We start from the raw sequence: 18,060 nt of genomic DNA, 5'->3' as shown, positions 1-18,060 counted from the left end.
TCAAGTGGTTACTTTTTTGCGTTGCACCACTGTTATACAGCCTCCACTGTTTTTTAGGAGTCCCTCTAGCACCCTCCTGGACTATTGGCACCAAAAATATTCTGTAATTTGTACTCATTAGCAAACACGTAGGCCTAAATTCTCATACTACTTAGGACAAATAACAAGTCTATACACAAACATGAAGATGTATATCTAGTATATTTCTATATGCGACCAGAATATTCCACAAAACTGCAAGCCAGCAACAGCTGGCAAATAGGTGTTCTGCAGGGGATTCCTGAAACATTGTTGTTGACTTGTTTTAAGCATTGCCAATATTTTTGTCATTGACGTAGGCCAATGACAGCAATATCAAAGGGACACATTCATTTCAGCCACATAAAAAATGTAACCAAACAAACAAAAACAAAGACAAATAAAATTTTCTGTACATACACTACATGTATGCGTACAGTCAAATGTCTTGTGTTTATGACTAAATTTAGAACAAAAGTAGCCTCCTGTGGTGGGTGAGCAACCATACTGTATTACATCTGAAGGAATCAACACCAAAGACTGGTCAGTGTAGGTCAAATCTTTTGTGCAATCATTATTTGGTCACATGGTTGAGGCTATACTAATACAATATCTTTACACATGGAAATATTTACTGTGTCAAATAGAGGTAAGTTGTATGTAATGAACATCTCTTTTGGCACAAATGAAACAGGAATTTGAACATTGAAGAAGAAAGAGTTGCAAAATACAATCTTGTCTCTATAATTATTTTTTTCAAGCAAAAATTAGGTTGGCCTTTCAAGGTGGTGGACTGGTGGGCTTTCTTTCCACAAGGACACATACTGGGAAAACTGCACTAGGCCTGTTTATCAAACACATTTTTAATTAGTCCACTCATCAGCAGGCCTCATTAATGTTGCAGTTTTTATATGAGCACTTCAGTAGCTTTAAAACCATATTCCTCAAGACAAAATGTCTGTAGTTGTGTTCCAATGTGAGTAGTGGTACACAAGAATACTGTGAAGGTGACACCTTTCTGACATTCAGTAACCTAATGCGGTGAGAGTCACATGCAGCAACGTAATGACGCATACAGTACGTCTAACCTAAATGGCTGCTATGTTTAAGAGTGACGTTTGACAGGCCTAAAAATGGATATATCAAACAAGACCAGCACCAAACTACCATATCGAATAAAAAGGCATGCCATTCCCATGGTCATACTATGCAGATTAGTACTCATGCAAAGTGTCCAACCCCCAAACATACACAGAGTTGCAAATAGAAGCCATCTTGAGTACTACTTAATAAGCTGGCATAGGCACCATATTGGATGTGGAATAGAGGTGCCTTTCATTCGTTGCTATAGCTAGTAATTTTACAATCAGACAGGTCGAATAAGGCTGAGAGGATGCATTGTTGAAGACAAAGCCAAAGAAAACCAGCATTATAAATGACACAGTGAAAAGTAGCAACACAATAATACATTGAATGAAACACTTCCCAAGATATTCTTTCAAGGTTGAAGCAGCTTCAAGTGAAACATTTAAATCCTCCTTTCAAAAGTAGATAAATCATGTCACGATCACAAGTTATATTGCTCATGTTTGTGAGAATTAATGGGAATCAATGGTGACTTCCCCTCTCACCCTGATTTTCAGGATGTACCCAACTGGGATAGGTTCCGGGTGGGAGTTATATTTTGATTCTGTTGAAGAATGTACTTTAACCTAAAAAAATAATTTATGATTGTATTTAGTTATTTTTTAATTAACAAATATTTATTTCTAAATTACACTTCAAATGAGTTATCGTAATCCACAATCAGATTATTATTTAAAGTAACTGTTTTAGTGTACTATATCAAGACAATTTTGGGTGAGCTAACATTAGTATTTGTCAGCATTAACGACTTTGAAACAGACAGTGGGGCACAGGGGTGCCACTGAGATTGGAATTGTACAGGGGGCCCCGAATTTGGTGCTACGCCCCTGGTTCTTGCCACCCTTAATTGCTAAATAAATACTTAATTTAGTCATAATTATTATTTCCTTTTTATCATTTGAAGTCCCTTGTTGCTACTGGGTCAACATCAATTTATTACAGCTCAGTTGTCAAAATGACTTTGTATTGAGTTTGAATTGATTTCTAGATAGAACTGCCACATCTAATATGGCGGCTAAGCGAACGTATTATCCCGAACGAACGAGTGGCCAAATTTAGCTCTTGATCTACATTTGTCTGCGACAGATTTAACGTGGAAAGAATTGGATATGAAATCTCGTGTGTGACGCCACACGCACTTCTCGCTTCATATCGCGAGCTATCGCCCAGATAAATCCGCAACGCGGCTTTCCAATCGGCCATTTCGTCGGTTCAGGCCAAAGCCGTACAGGGGCAACGGGGAAATCCGCATTACTGGTTATCTGAAAGGCACAACAAGAACATCCAACCATGAGTGAGACAGCTATCTCTTTCGCCAAGGATTTCTTGGCTGGTGGCATTTCCGCCGCTATCTCCAAAACAGCCGTCGCACCCATTGAGAGAGTGAAGCTTCTCCTTCAGGTGAAAAACGTCTTCCGGAAAAAAGCTGTCTTTCCTCCGCTAGTTTGTTAGCTTGTGGCAACTTCCTCAATGCGGCACGTCACGTTGCTCATCGATAAACTTCTGACAACTAAGTGTTTGTCCCCTGTAAAACAATGCGCATCTTTTTTTATATATATGAAGCGTGTGGACGAGGAAAATGTCGTTAAAAACCAGTAAGGTCATCACGGGATTGCAATGACCTACACGAGCCGGCTGCTAATGCTAGCGTCCCCTCCACTCCACGTTAACCTTAGCCGGCGTTGCTAACAAAGGACAAACACACTCAAGCGGCATCGGGACATCGTGTACTAATGGACTTAAAACCTAATAACTTGATAATTACCAGCCTTTTTCGTCACACTTGAGTTAGACCGACATTTGTGCATTTCTACCTTATTGTAAATCAACCGACAGCTTTATGCTAATATGGAAGTCGACTCGTGAAATGGCTGCTAGTCCTGTGTTATACTCACGACTGGGTTGACAAGTTTAACTTTATTATTCCCATCTTTCTAATGTATCATTTTTACGTGTCACGTTTTGTCAATTTTTTACTCACCAAGGTGAATTTTGTCGTGGTTATCAATGCTTGTCAACAATTAAGACTCCAACTGCGGGCCACCCTAGTTTGCTCGTGAACTGATAGTGGTGAATAATTAGTTGCAAAACGTGAAAGGTTAAGATTTAATGGCTCCCAAGGTCATAACCTTGTGATGTGTCTCATGCTCATAGCTTAATTGGTTTTACTCTTACATAACTCATTTCTTTTCACTTTCCTTCCATCCAGGTGCAACATGCCAGCAAGCAGATCACAGCAGATAAGCAGTATAAGGGAATTATGGACTGTGTGACCCGTATTCCCAAGGAGCAGGGCTTCCTTTCCTTCTGGAGAGGTAACCTTGCCAATGTCATCAGGTATTTCCCCACCCAGGCCCTCAACTTCGCCTTCAAGGACAAGTACAAGAAGATCTTCCTGGACGGCGTGGACAAGCGCGCTCAGTTCTGGAGGTACTTCGCCGGCAACCTGGCGTCGGGCGGCGCCGCCGGAGCCACCTCCCTGTGCTTCGTGTACCCCCTGGACTTCGCCCGTACCCGTCTGGCGGCCGATGTCGGAAAGCCCGGCGCCGGGAGGGAATTCAACGGTCTCGGCGACTGCCTGGTCAAGATCTTCAGGTCTGACGGTCTGCGTGGCTTGTATCAGGGTTTCAACGTGTCCGTGCAAGGCATCATCATTTACAGGGCCGCTTACTTCGGCATGTACGACACCGCTAAAGGTAGGCACACGCGCTCGGATCCTATTTTCCATCCTGACCAAAGGCCGCGTGACTTGAGCGTGTTGTGTCGTTGGCAGGTATGTTGCCCGACCCCAAGAATGCTAGCATTCTGGTGAGCTGGATGATTGCCCAGAGCGTGACGGCCGTCGCCGGCCTGACCTCATACCCCTTCGACACTGTCCGTAGACGTATGATGATGCAGTCCGGACGCAAAGGAGGTGAGTCGATTTGACTTATTGTGGGTTAGGAACCCGTCGACTGGGGGCGACTTATTAACTCTGCTCTGTCTCATTGCACAGCCGACATCATGTACACCGGCACCATCGACTGCTGGCGTAAGATCGCCCGCGATGAAGGCGGCAAGGCCTTCTTCAAGGGCGCGTGGTCCAACGTGCTGCGAGGCATGGGCGGCGCCTTCGTGCTGGTGTTGTACGACGAGCTGAAAAAGGTCCTCTAAATAACGCGTCACATCGTCACCTCACTGTCCAATTCGGCTAAATGTAATACTTTTCCATTTCTTATGGACTCTGCATTCTGCCTTATTTATGGGAACAAAACTATAGTGTCCTCTCCACTTAGCTGTGGGTAAATGGCTGTAAGTTGTGCATCTTGATTTTAAGCGTTCCGCAACCCCCTCTATCAACCATTGTCATTCCTAAAAGTATAATACCTGTTATTCACTAGGTTTGTATGGTCCCAAATACAATAAATCATTCTGGGGAACAAACTACAAAAATGAATGTCCATTCTCTTTCCTCCACTGCCGTAGCATGAGTATACACTGGTTCATGAAAAAGTGGATTACACTCAACTGCTATATTTACCTGTGCTTATCTCCTCTTGAGCCTCCCTTTATGTGTTCACTGTTAGGCTTGCATCTAGGCACAGTAGATCCTTGTCACTTTTTAAATGGTTCGGCAAATCTTTTTAGTTGGCAGGCTGCATTGATGGTTAAATTCTGTTTGGGTGGATACTTAAAATATGTTCAGTGATAGTTTTGGTACCATTATAAATAATAAACCTTTGACATTTCACTTGCTTTTTGGAACATTAAAGTCATGTCTCAAACAAATGTGTATTTTCTTCATAATGGCATAAATAGATATGTTTCATGTAGCTTACATAAGCATTTCCGGCGAATATAAAGTCCTAAAATCCAAGCAGGAAAGTGTTTTGTTTTGGATGGTTGTATCAGATCGGACTGCTAATGAGGGAAACTACTGAAATTACAACAAACAAGGGCCATGTACGTAATGATTTTAAAATACCGCTGGCAATTTCGGAATACGACTCTAGGTGGCGACAAAGTATGGCAAATAAGCACCTTATTTTTTCCATTTCCACGTCCTGATTCGTTTTGTATTAGTATTCGGCTTAAAGACGATTTTATTTCTTTAAGGGGCAGTTAAACATTTTCAATAAGATAAATTAACCTCAAGGTGCCCATTTTTTGTATTATAGCGAAACCCTATTTAGGAGCACTGAAATGCACGCTAAAGCAATTCTAACGTGAATTATATTTATTATTATGGGTCTAGTTTTTAAAACTGATGTTAGAGATTAAAATGCTCAAAACGCTGCCATAAATGAGTGTAGTTTGAATGCGATTCGTGTCCGGAAATTATATTTCCTTATTTTCCTTCTATGGCCAAGTTAAGTGCGTGGGAGTGTGATTTGGGCATGCGTGACTTCCTATTAAAGTCGTTATCTGCCATTGACGGCGCTCGACGTCCAATCTCTTGATTTTGGACGGCTGCCAGAGCAACCCTAACCTTCTCACCCAACCTCTAAATCATTTTGACACTGTTCCTGAAAATTTCTTACTGGCCTATTCCGACAGTCAGTTTCATTCATGCTCAAGAGTCAATTTGAACTGCATGTGAATGAACAAACCAATCCCAAATGTGCATATGTGTGAAGCAAAGAAAGACTATATGCTTATTTATGAATGTGTGATAAAACATTGGCGGTTCTTCCGGAGAGTTTTGCTGCCAAATGCATTCTGGGACAACACCCAACTGTATGAGGCATATTATTTATGGCTGTTCTTTTGTTAAGTATAATGAGTTACAGGCTTACTGTTATACAGCTATGCAAGAGGTCACGAGCTGAGGCTTTAGTGGAAAAAATAAAATACAACTCAGATTTCAAACACCTCTGAGGTACAATTGCAGTAGTGTTTTATTGATCTTAGATTAGTGTAGAACTACTTGTGCGACAGTTGCGGTAAAAAAAGAAAGAAACAAGTGTTTCTTATTTACTGTTATTACACCCACGCTTGTCATTAAAGTCAATGGTGTTAAGAATGGTTTGTTTTATCTGATCATTTCTATTTCCATTACATCCTATGGGAGAAAATGAGTCAGAATGGAGTGGATCATCCTTCAAGGTTTCATCGTATTTGGAGTTCGACAGAAACGGTGGGAAATGAAAAGCCTTTAGGACATTGTGTGAAGTACAGGAACGTACTAGTTTTTTTTTATTCCTTCATAATCAAACTTCACAAACAGCTTGAACTTGTACAATACCTCAGAGAGTGAAAATTACAAAAAAAGTGCTGGTAACATTTACAAAAATCATCCTTACTTAGCAACAATCAGTTTATTCTTCCACACTTTTTTTAGTCTTTTGTATTAAGGCTTAATACTTCTGTATAAAGTATATGCAAGATAAGTCTTCACAGTTTTTCGAAAAAAGTCACAATATTGTGTAACATAATGAAGCTTTTACGGCTATTTTTCTTTATAATAACGAATACACATCACTGGTAAATATATGTGAAATACAGGGCTTATTGTAAAATGGCAAGTTATGATACTGTTTGCTGAGATAAAATGATTCCACACACTTATTATAGGAAAGTTTGCAATAACTGAAGCAGGAGGAGGAAAAAAGAAAATGATAAGTGTCAACAGTTGGGGAGATCGCCTCCAAACTTTGGCACATCCCACGAATAAACAAGTCACACAAATATCAGATTCCAAATGAAAGAAAAGCTAAACTGGCATAAAGTGAAAACATGCTGTGTAGTAAGGTGCTAAATTAGAGATATAACACTGCCAGAATTTCTTCTTTGTTTTTTTTTTGTTTTCTAGAAAAAAAAAAGCCATTATTCTTTTGTTTCCCCCCATAACATGGATAAGGTGCATTTTAAGACTACACATTTTTTTCCTTGAATTTTGAGAAAATCGGTAATAAATACAAGTCAAATAAAATAAAATTGACCAATAGTCTTGAGGCGACCTCATGCTTTCCGATGGATTGAAAGAAAAAAAAATGCTAGTAACTCTCTTCTCGTGGTATCTGAAAATAAAAGCTATATTGTAGTTATGGCATTGCCTTGTGTATGTGTTTTTTTATTTTTTTAAATCACATTTCCCCCTCTTTTTTTACAAGTGAAATTGTCACAAATTGTCACAAACTGGATGAGAAAAAGGAGATGGAGACGAAAGCCGTGATTCTATTCACAACATCCTCAAGAAGCTGCACTGGATTTGTTTATAGGTGGACAGATGAGCCAATCTACCCTCATGCATACTGTACGCTTTAAAGTGACAAGACCACTAAAAATAGTCCACATCACAAAAAAAAGCAATTTGGTTTTTAGTGCAAACACAATTGGCTGGCTTCAGCTTTTCAATAATAACAAGGAGATTACAAGAAGGCACGTACTTATGCTTCCTCGGACACGCAAGATATTTAGACAAACTGCTACACCAGAAAAAGTGATGGCAACAGGAAGAAAAGCTACTATGCCGCGTACGATGGTGATGATAATTTGCGACCTTGATGGTGGGACAGAAAACTGTTGATTTGGTGGATACAGCCAATGAAGGTAATATCACAAAAAAAGGTGCATTTCATTTTTTTTGGAACATTCTAGATTTAAAAAAACAAAAACAAAACATACAAATAACCAAATAGACCAAATATGCAATGTTTTTTTTTTGTGTACACAAAAATATTTGATTTTGACTCAAAATGGATCCCTTAATTCACTGACATCCCATCTTATTCCCCTCAACATCTGCTTTGATGTGTCCAAAAAAAAGACCACAGGAGCAAACGACACTTTAATGCCCCTCAAATGTGGGAAAAAATACGGTGTACCGCGCATGGACGCCTGCCAACAACAATGGTTTTCAACAAGGTGTTTAGTGAACTATATTGCTTTTTGATAGAAGAAGACCAAAATGAGTCTATAGTGCAAATTTCTTTTCTGGTTTGAGAAAGTGGAACGATGACAATTACCGTAGTACCGTGGCAAAACGGCGTCCTATCTGTATATTTCTCACATGGAGGAATTTCCCTTTATATTTTGTCAATGCGATCAGTCATAAGATGGGCACCAAACTAATGGAAACATTATAAATAATCAATAAAATACATGCAAGAGTTGGACTAAATTGGAATTCCTCACATTTGTCGAAATAAACAAATTCAATTGATTACTATTCCGTTACCGAGCAACAATTTGGTTGAGTGGGTCGCATCTGCGAGTAAACACCCTCACCCCAATCATAGAAAATGTTTTGACATCTCACTTTAACGCTTTCAGTGCCATTGACGTCGATAGACTCCTGCAAACTGTGGCTCCAGAGCCAAGTGCGGCTCCTTTCACAGTTCTGCTGTGAATTCCAAATGAGTTGGTTGCCAGATAAATCACTGCCTGCACCAAGCAGAACGTCTATAGCTTTCAATGGCAGCCAATGTCTTTTAACAACAACCCCCCCATTCTCCATCCCATATCCTGTGCAGTCATGTCTGTCAGATACATTGCTCAACCTAGAAATCTTGAAAATCTCACTCCAGTCCAGTGTTTGACAAATCATATTAGTACTATATATTAAAAACAAATCCAACGTCCGTGCACATACTACATTAGAACATTTTTCCCCCTATTTCGGAACAGCAGTAAAAAAAAAATTAAACGAGCTCGTTTCCTCATATGAATAATAATAAAATACAACCTTGGAGGGAGGATAAATTACCTAAAATAAACGTCAAAACACGTTACTGCAGCATTTATCTCAGGGTTTGTTTAGTTTGATGTTAACTACAATTTGTACTACAACAGCTCCACTTTTGCCAAGTTTTGTTTCTTTCAGAGGGTTTTGGGGGCATTCATAAGAAAGCTAATTTAGCCAGGAACAAAGTTTACCAAAATATACACATAAGCAACATCTTAGTTTACAAAATAGCATCACATCTACAAAAAAAGATAGTGCAGCAATTTTTTTTTTTTTTAAAAGGGGGGCAAGAAGTCGCCCATCCATGTGAATTGAAGCAATTTGTGTTTTTTTAGTATTTAGACCAGTTCATAATTTGATTTCCTATTTAGCCAGCATAGATTGAAATTAAATAAACATCAAATTCTTGCTAACATTCATTCATTCATTTTTTGAACCGCTTATCCTTCGCAAGGGTCGTGGGGGCTTGCTAACAAATTGCGAGAAAGACCTTGAATGATGGTGGGTTTTTTTTTATTACAAAAATACATTATTTCATATTGAGCACAGGATTTGGAGCAGGTTTCAATTGAATCTTTTTTTTTTTCATTGTTGCTACCGTGAGCTTTAAGATAATCCGTGTCGTTATTCTCCCACTTCCTTTTTTTTTTGGCTTTACAACCTACAAATATGTGCAAACTTAATGTCTTGGTCCATCTCAAGTATAAACGGCTAAATGTTTTTTTTTCACAAGTTGTGATGTTAGTTTTAATTTTGAAGGGATTTTTCTTCAAACTGGATTGATTCAATATGTAGAGGGGAAAAAAGAAGCAATTACAAAGAGTACATTTAAGAAAGGAATTTAAAAAAAACGTTCAACTTCACGTGAAAGTGAAGGCGAGGGGTCTACATTGAGTTAAAAGTGGGAAGACCCCATGAGAAGCATTTTTAGAAATGATACAAATGATTTCAAATGTTCAAATATCAGGGGTACTTTTTCATTTGAAGATTTTTTTTATATTTGACATAAAAATCTAATTTAGACAAGCACAAAACTACCAACATAAAATATCTGCCCAAAAAACAAAAGAATCACCAGATTAAAAAAAAACTTTTCTCCCAAATACTCCCTAATCTCAACCCTTTCTTTGGTTTGTGTGAACCGACAATGTCTAGTTCAGCCTTCCCTCGCCAATTGAACTTCAAATCACGAAGACGGCCTAGCATGCCAATTTTCCTTTAAATCTCCACGTCTGCTTTTTCCTGTTCGCGGTTGCGAATGTTAGCGGCAAAAGCTCACAGCTTTGTCATTTTCTGGCTCGAAAATAAACTACAGATTCACTGAAATGTATGTAATTCGCTTATTTTAATTTATGTGAATGCTGGCTGGAATGTTCGATATGGGTCAGGAATGCCATGGTGCTGCCAAAGAGGTGAGCAGAGCCAAAATGAAGGTAATCCAGAACAGTGATTCTCAAAGTGTGCTGGAAAAAAGTACAACTATTGCTAAAAATCACTGAATTAAATGTAACTGAGCATTTCAGAAATACTTTGTTAAATTACCATTTGCAATGGTATCTAAAAGTTTTCCTCTGACTCATAACTTTTATTTTTATAGAATCCTTCTTTAGGTACAGTTTTTGATTTCCTATAATAAATACAGTGTTAGTGTTCAAACTGTGGAGTGTGGCCTAAAAAATGAGGCGATTTCAACTGAAAATATTGCAAAACTGATTTTTTTTGAAGGTGGTACGGTTGAGAACCACTGCTTGTAGGGACGACGTGCTAATCGGACGGTGGTAACTGCTGCGTTAAACAAATTGCAAAAAGTAGTGTATTTGAGGAGAAAAGGGGACATAAAAATAAGACTGACATTTAATTGTGGGTGGAAGAAGAGTGTGTGTGTGTGGATAATGGATGACAGGGACGAGCTATCACGTTGCCTATATCGCTGATGCTTATTTTGCGAGTGGAATTAAGCTTTCCGAAAAAGTATCTGTTTATAGTCATAGCTGTTTTCTCCTAGTAAATATTACGCTTGGAGGACTTCAAGAACCAAAGTGAGGGCAATCACTTCATTAGTTATGAGCTGTGAGTGTTTTACAAGACTAACAATCTTAACAGGCTTCCATTGAACAAAAAAGTCAACATTTTGACTCCTGTTCTGTTGTTGTTGTTTTCATTTTTGGGGGGATTTTTTTTTAACTCATCAAAGTAAAAAAAAAAAAAATGTAATCCAACAAGGACCGTTCTCCCCTCATAAGATTGCATCTTTCACTTTTGAAAAAAATGAAAGGACTTCATCCACACTGTGCAATTATTGTTCTTTTCCTTTCAGTCTCGCCCTAATAGTCCTTTGGAGAAATTAACAATAGTAGTTTTAATGTGAAGTGTTCCCACCCCCTTAAAAATTTTCAATTTGGCACATTGACCAGGCAAGAGAATGAAATTGTGGTAATTAGTCCGCGGGGGATACCATAATGAGCCTGTCCAAAACCTTTAATCTGACAGCCACACCGTCATCGCCATCCTAAAACTTCATGTCCGACACAAAGCGCTTTTACAGACCTTTGTGCAATAATCCTGTTATTTTCACTCCAATTTCTAATCTTGATGACAAAACCATTTCCCTTAAGATCTGTTATTGCAAATAAATATCTTTGCTATAGTTTCTTTTGGCACATTCAGTAGCGACATAGTAAGGTAAGGCTGTCAAATAAGATAAAGCATTCCTCAATAAAGGATTTTTTTTTAATGCAATAACATTCTATTATCAGGTTCATAGGGCACCCAGTGTACTTTGACACTCTGAACTATGGGGCCTGGTAATCTACATACATAGAAGGTTTACAATCCCACATGAAGTAGGCATTTAAAAAAAAACATCTTCAATTTGTTGAGGTTTAATTGAAAAAAAAAATGCAGTAAATGAGTTCGACATTTGGAAGCGATTGCACATCTTTGATATCTTTGAATCCTCCACATAGCGTAAATGTAAAATAACACAACTACTGCTTTTACTGTATATGAATAGGTCATCTCAGGTATTTTAAAGGGTTTGGATGCTCTCACAACCACCTGGTTTCACTCTTATAAATACTGTAGTATATTTTAAACTAAATAGACCATCGTGCACTGTATATATTGTATCTGTGCAATGTAGGAGACAAAAACTATGAAAGGAACTATTCTGTATAGTTGCCGAACGTACTGATAGGCACTTGATAGGCATATTCCCGATATCCCACGAGGGAAAATGCATTCAACTGTGTGGAGATGGTGATTATTTTATTTACATTTCTATTTCTATATATATATACTGTCTGTATATATAAATATCTTTGTCAGAAAGTATCTGTTTCACACGGATGCGTGTTGTAGAAGCGCAAATAAAAAGCTGTTATGTATAATCTGAGTGTTTTTTTTTTATTCTTTACTGTGACTTATTTCAAGCATGGACAAAAAAAGAACAACTGATGGAGACAACCAGGAAGACAAACACTACAATCAATCCTCATCTTTCCAGTCCTGTGTTTTCACCTCAACGCAAAGCCTGTACTGTACTGTATGCACATGTATAATACACCGTAAATATTACTCCATTACTTAACTACCCTCAACCCAGCTAAATGAAAACTATATGCATGTATTAACAAAACCACCATACGGGGTGGTCACCAGATGAAGTGAGCAGGATGAACTAAAGGAGTCTCACGTATAAATGAAGACTCAAATGTAGTGTGAGACGGACGAACAATGTACTGTAGAATCCCGAATCGCTACACTAAGATAAACAAAGAAACAAACAAATAAACAAAAAGAGTCATATTGTTGGAGAACACAATGCACAGAGCTGCAAGGTTGGTATCCAAAAGGGTTTGTTCTGGGAAAAATACACCAACACATTGCTAGGAAACAAACCCCAAATCTCCCTTCACCAAAACTACAAGAAAAAAGGCTCCAAACTCTGTAAGCCTGTTTTTATGATTTACCTTTGCAAGAGCGAGAAAATATTGTGACGCACCACCACGAGTATCTGAAGCAGAATAAAGAATATATACTGTACTATATAACTGTGAACAGTGGAGGGAAGCTAATGCACACCAGGGAGAAGAAAAAGTAGAAGAAGAAGGCTCCTTTCCTTCCAATCTTTTCATACAAAAAAGTCAACTGATGATGGGAGGAGGTATTACCCTCACCCGGAGAAATTGGCTACTTGTTATTCCAGAAAACCACCACCACCACAACAACAACAACAACATTAAAATGATAGCGAGACACTCTTATAGTGTAATTCTGAAATGAAAATTTTGTCCAAAGCCAACGACAAGCTACTTAACCTACCATTCAGACCATTGATAACACAAAGCTGGTTTTACTCATCTAGCTACAGTCTATAGTGCATTAGATATATGTGTTTATACAAACTATGCAAAAAGCGGGTGCCATGAAGGAATGCTAAATCACTGAATACGTACATTACACTAAAACATGTCTGCCTCTGCGCTGAAAGATGACATTAGTTTTGGCAGTGTCGGCGCTCGACTGGCGAGACGCCGTAAGCTGTGCGCCAAAAAAGTGGCAATACTGTTGGAAAAGAGAACTCGGCAGTTTGCTTACATAGACTATTTAGTGCATTGTCTGTTAAGGCAAGAGATGACCCTCCACGTGCTGTGTCGAGACAAATAGAACACTAGCATGCAGCACATTTGCCATCCTGGCAGCAACAGTTACAAAACAGGGACTGCGCCGATTATTCTTTTCATTTTTCAGGCTGATACGCACACCGAAAATGAGAGGGGTACATGTGACATGAATATCGATGTTTACGTGGGGAGAAACTACAGTAGAATCTCAGATGGAATTTGGGAAAGCAAACTGACTTTTTACTCAGTTTTCAAGGTGTTTGACAAGCCCAAAAAAAGGTGTGGCAAGGAGCTGCTCCGTGTGTTGTACCTGCGCTGCGTATTGCAAAGGAAGCCCTACAAGGTCAAGATATTTCTCTTATCAACAGTTTGATTCGGCTAGAAAAGCACACAGACACGACGACACTCACTAAAGGAAGGAAAGGACACAACGGTGCACAACCCACAGACACATACAGTATTATCAAAGAAGCTGCATTCCATCACCTTTCCGCGCCTGCCCAAAAGTTGTTCTAGGACACATATATCATCTATGTTACATACATACACACGCACACACACACACACACACACACGATAAATGTTTTCTCATTACTATTAGTAGCGTGATATTGGCTGTTTTTATCACGATTACTAAATTGGACAGAAATTGCTGTTATTATTATTGTTGCCATTTCATTGTTTGGCTCTAAAGAAAATTCTGTCTCCGAAAGAAATGCAATTGATTCATCGAGTTACAGGCAAGTGACTCCATAAAACATGAACTTAAAAAGAAAGATAAAACATTGATGAGCACACGTCGTGTTATACATTTAAATAAATGCTTGCATCAAAACGGCACAAGTACAGTACAAACAGTATGTGTTAATATACTGTAGGTAACCGCAAACAATAACGAAAGCCAAGAACCGCTCAATTACTTTAAATTGAAACAAAGCTATGCTAACACGTGAACTCTATAACCAAATGTTAGATTTTTTAAAAATCCTCTTTTCTAAAACTATATCTCTGTTAACAGTAGTGCACTTATTGGTTTAAGCAGTGCAACATATACGCAAGAAAATAACGCAGTCCACTTACTAAGATTTTAAAAAAGTTTTGAAAATAAAAAAAATTAAAAAATCAAATCATAGTTGTTGTTTTTTTAACGAATACGATTAAATATTAAGCACGGGCATTTTAAGAAAATGTGCAAAATAGCACGTTCTTGTGTTGTGTTTATTTAATATCTGCAGCAGTGTGAGCAACATCATTATAAAGGGGTGTATCCTTAAAATTGCAGTTGCACACACAGCTACTAGTGATGTGTGGTTCTGTATGTGTGTATATATATACACATACATACATACAGACACACACACATACATGCAGTGTATGTCGGTGTGTGTATTGGTGTTTGTCCTATTCCTGGTGAAATTGTTAAAATCAGCATATCAGCCTTAAATGCTATAATGTTTCATGTATGATATCTTACCTAAAGTAAGTTCCAAATCTAATAAATGTAAATGTGTGTCCAAGCTTTTAGAAAAAAAAACTGGAATGTATACTACCATGTAGAAAGCACATCCACAAATTGTGGTTGTATGTGTGTGAGAGAGCTATTTGCTTTTCTCCAATCCTACCGATCAAAATGTCACAGGCTTTTTGAGTGTTTTTGCTAAAATCCTTTTCAGGTTCAGTTATTTAAAAAGGAAAAAATAGGATTGAAATTGCTTGATTAGTATTGCTTGTGCACTGTTAAAATCCACAGCCAACTTCAAGCCCCAATACAGAACAGACTAATTAGAAAAGGAAATACCACATAGGATAATCATTAACAACAATAGTTTCAGAGACAAATCTTATTTTAAAATCTACAGCCTTTAACCGTCTGATGTGAATGGCAGGAGCAGCAAATAGGAAGGACATTTTTGTATTTTATTCCGGCTGCTCGAACAGGGACTGAAAAAATGGCTGAGAAATAAAAGAGTATTTAAAAAGAAAGGAAATAAATTATTTTATGATTGACACAGCCTTGACTAACAGTCTTTTAGGAGATTAGTGGCAGTGTATGCAAATGAGTTCAGAAAAAGCGTTTGTTTTTTTGTTATTCGTTTGTTTCTTTTTTTGTCGCTTTGTCTCATCAATAAAATCTAATTTAATAAACTGAATAATCAAAAATGCATGGACAAATACAAAACATACGAAATATTGTTCCTGCCACGTTTGACGGGAACTGATTGAAATTTGTACCTTGACAACAGCTGCATTACAATCTTTTAATACCAAAAGAATAAATAAAACCCAGTGTCAAATTTAGTACTTTCTTTGTTTTAAATTGACTTTAGAAGGCAATCTTGTGACTCAGTATTTTTGAGGGAGCATGCAACCCGACCTTAGAAAATTTTGTAGTTCTTATTGTTGTTTTTAAATTATACCACAGTAAGTTTGGACATTGATCGTTTCCAAACTGGTCAGTATGCGTTCACAAGAGCCATTTTAAATGGCATCTCACTCACTCACACACACACACACACACACACATACACACACACACACACACACACACACACACACACACACACACACACGCGCACACGCACACACGCACACGCACACACGTATGCACACACGTACACACACACACACTGACACACGCACACACACGCACACACACGCATACACACACATACACGCGCACGCATACACACGCGCACGCACACTGGGAAACATGCACATCCACACACAACGCACACTTATACTCGCTCATCTAGATCTACACTCAGAGTGTGTTTGTGTGTATGTGTTTCTTTCGTAGGCCTTTTGGTAGTGTTCAACACATAAATCAGTATTTTAGGAAATCATACATTTAGAGGCCTGTAGTTAGGATCCATCCAGTAGATCAATATCAAACTACTAAGCCTTAAGGCCACCATCTTTTTGTTTTAGAATAACAAAAAAGAAAATCTGTTGTTTTTTTGTTTTGTTTTGTTTTTTTGGGAAACTTAATGTGCCAGTGTCTATACTCATTACTCTCCATACCTTAAAAGAAGAAAAAGGAAAATCTAGTGCCATTTGTTTGTCATTCTTTTGGAGAAGTTCATCGAGTTGTACTTATCCGTCAGAGACATGCATCCGCATGTGGTCGTTGAAGTGCTCCATTTGGTCGAACTTGACGGGGCAGACAGAACACATGTAGGTGGTCCCTTCTTGGCAGCCTGCCTCGGCGGCCACGCCCACTCCCGTGCCAACAACAGGGCCCTCGCCTACGCCTCCACTCACGGGCATGGCCAGGGCCACCACTCCGGCGCCGGGCTCGGGAACGGCCATGGGGAGGGTGATGGGGATGGAGACGGGGCCGGGAGGGCCGGCGGCGCCCGTCAGCCCCACGATGGCGCTGCCGGTGCTGTGCAAGGCCATGTGGCGCTCCAGCAAGGTTTTGTGGGAGAACTTTTTCTTGCAGATGACGCACTCATAGGACTTCTCGCCGCGGTGCAGCCGCATGTGAACGTTGAGAGAGCTCTTTTGGGTGAAGCGCTTGTTGCAAATGCTGCACTGGTAGGCCCGCACCCCGGTGTGGGTTACCATGTGTTTGATTAAGTAATCCTTCAAGGAGAACGAGCGCCAGCAGATGCTGCACTGGTGAGGCTTCTCTCCTGCGTGGGCGAAAGGAACAAAATCGGGGAGACAATACAATTATACCAAACTTTCATCCTCCGGTAAACCCTCACATGCACAGGATGTGCAAATACCGATTCTGAACGGCCGCGCACGAGACCACGTCTCACCGTGTTCTCATCCGCAGAGGAAGAGGAAAAAAAAACTCATGAATGTAAAAAATGTTTTCCCTTTCCTTATCTGAGGCTGAAGCTGCTCCATCTGTTAAAGGCATCAACAAACACATGTCGAAGCCAACATTGGTCATTTCCGCAAATCTGTAACACTGCGCACGTGTTAGGCAGTAGGAATCGAACAGAAGGTGTCCGGTCCCCATTTCATTAAAGAATATGAGCTCGTCAGCAGCTGACAATTCAAAGTTAACTGCTCCTGCTGCCTTTATCTCGTGGACGCCTCAAGGCCACTGCCGGGGAAGCATTAAAACTCACTTTGTGTCTGGCTAGAGACACATTCACTATAGCTAGACTTACTTTACCTAAATTGAAATTATGGGCACTCAAAATTCTATTACATTGAGACTTGTTTGGTCTGGTTAAATGACGGAAAAATGTTTTTCCCCCCCACGTCTGTTAAGTCATTTGTCACTTGACGCTAGTCCATATTAAATAGGATTAGGGGAATTTAAAAAAAAGAACATCAGCCTCACCGTGATCCTGTGCTTCTAATTTTGCCTAGAAGAAGCCACAATGCCAAGGATAGACAATCAATCTGAGGACATTGATTGCCCCACAAGCTGTTTTCATTCATTCATTTTCTGAACCACTTTATCCTCACTGAAGCCTATCCCAGCTGACTTCGGGCCAGAGGATACCCTGAATCGGTGGCCAGCCAATCGCAGGGCACAAGGAGACAAACAACCATTCACGCTCACACTCATGCCTAAGGGCAATTTAGAGTGTCCAATCAGCCTACGACGCATGTTTTTGGAACGTGGGAGGAAAGCGGAAT

At 39.3% G+C, this 18,060-nt stretch overlaps 2 protein-coding genes across 6 annotated transcripts in view; one reads left to right on the top strand and one right to left on the bottom strand.

Annotated features, from left to right (window-relative positions):
• Positions 1 to 2,340: 2,340 nt before the first annotated feature.
• LOC144068623 (ADP/ATP translocase 2) lies at positions 2,341 to 4,932 on the top strand. Its single transcript, XM_077593262.1, has 4 exons — positions 2,341 to 2,565; positions 3,374 to 3,860; positions 3,938 to 4,078; positions 4,160 to 4,932. The coding sequence occupies exons 1-4, from the start codon at positions 2,455 to 2,457 to the stop codon at positions 4,315 to 4,317; spliced, it is 897 nt and encodes a 298-aa protein (XP_077449388.1). The 5' UTR covers positions 2,341 to 2,454; the 3' UTR covers positions 4,318 to 4,932.
• A 1,374-nt stretch (positions 4,933 to 6,306) lies between these two features.
• zbtb20 (zinc finger and BTB domain containing 20) overlaps positions 6,307 to 18,060 on the bottom strand; it is a 33,173-nt gene continuing 21,419 nt past the window's right edge. For all 5 annotated transcript variants that reach the window (XM_077593259.1, XM_077593257.1, XM_077593255.1 and 2 more), the window contains exon 4: positions 6,307 to 17,090. In XM_077593259.1, the coding sequence (XP_077449385.1) occupies positions 16,549 to 17,090 (542 nt within the window). In that variant the 3' untranslated portion in view covers positions 6,307 to 16,548. The remainder of the gene's footprint in view (positions 17,091 to 18,060) is intronic.

This window comes from Stigmatopora argus, chromosome 22 (genome assembly GCF_051989625.1).
Source record: "Stigmatopora argus isolate UIUO_Sarg chromosome 22, RoL_Sarg_1.0, whole genome shotgun sequence".
NCBI classification, from domain to species: Eukaryota; Metazoa; Chordata; class Actinopteri; order Syngnathiformes; family Syngnathidae; genus Stigmatopora; species Stigmatopora argus.
Note: the sequence above shows the minus strand (reverse complement) of the source record. Positions and strands in the feature narration are given on the sequence as shown.

Coding starts and splice junctions, on each gene's coding strand:
- LOC144068623 (XM_077593262.1), top strand. CDS start 2,455: ATGAGTGAGACAGCTATCTCTTTCGCCAAGGATTTCTTGGCTGGTGGC. Junction 3,861..3,937: donor CATGTACGACACCGCTAAAG/GTAGGCACACGC, acceptor TGTCGTTGGCAG/GTATGTTGCCCGACCCCAAG. Junction 4,079..4,159: donor GCAGTCCGGACGCAAAGGAG/GTGAGTCGATTT, acceptor CTCATTGCACAG/CCGACATCATGTACACCGGC.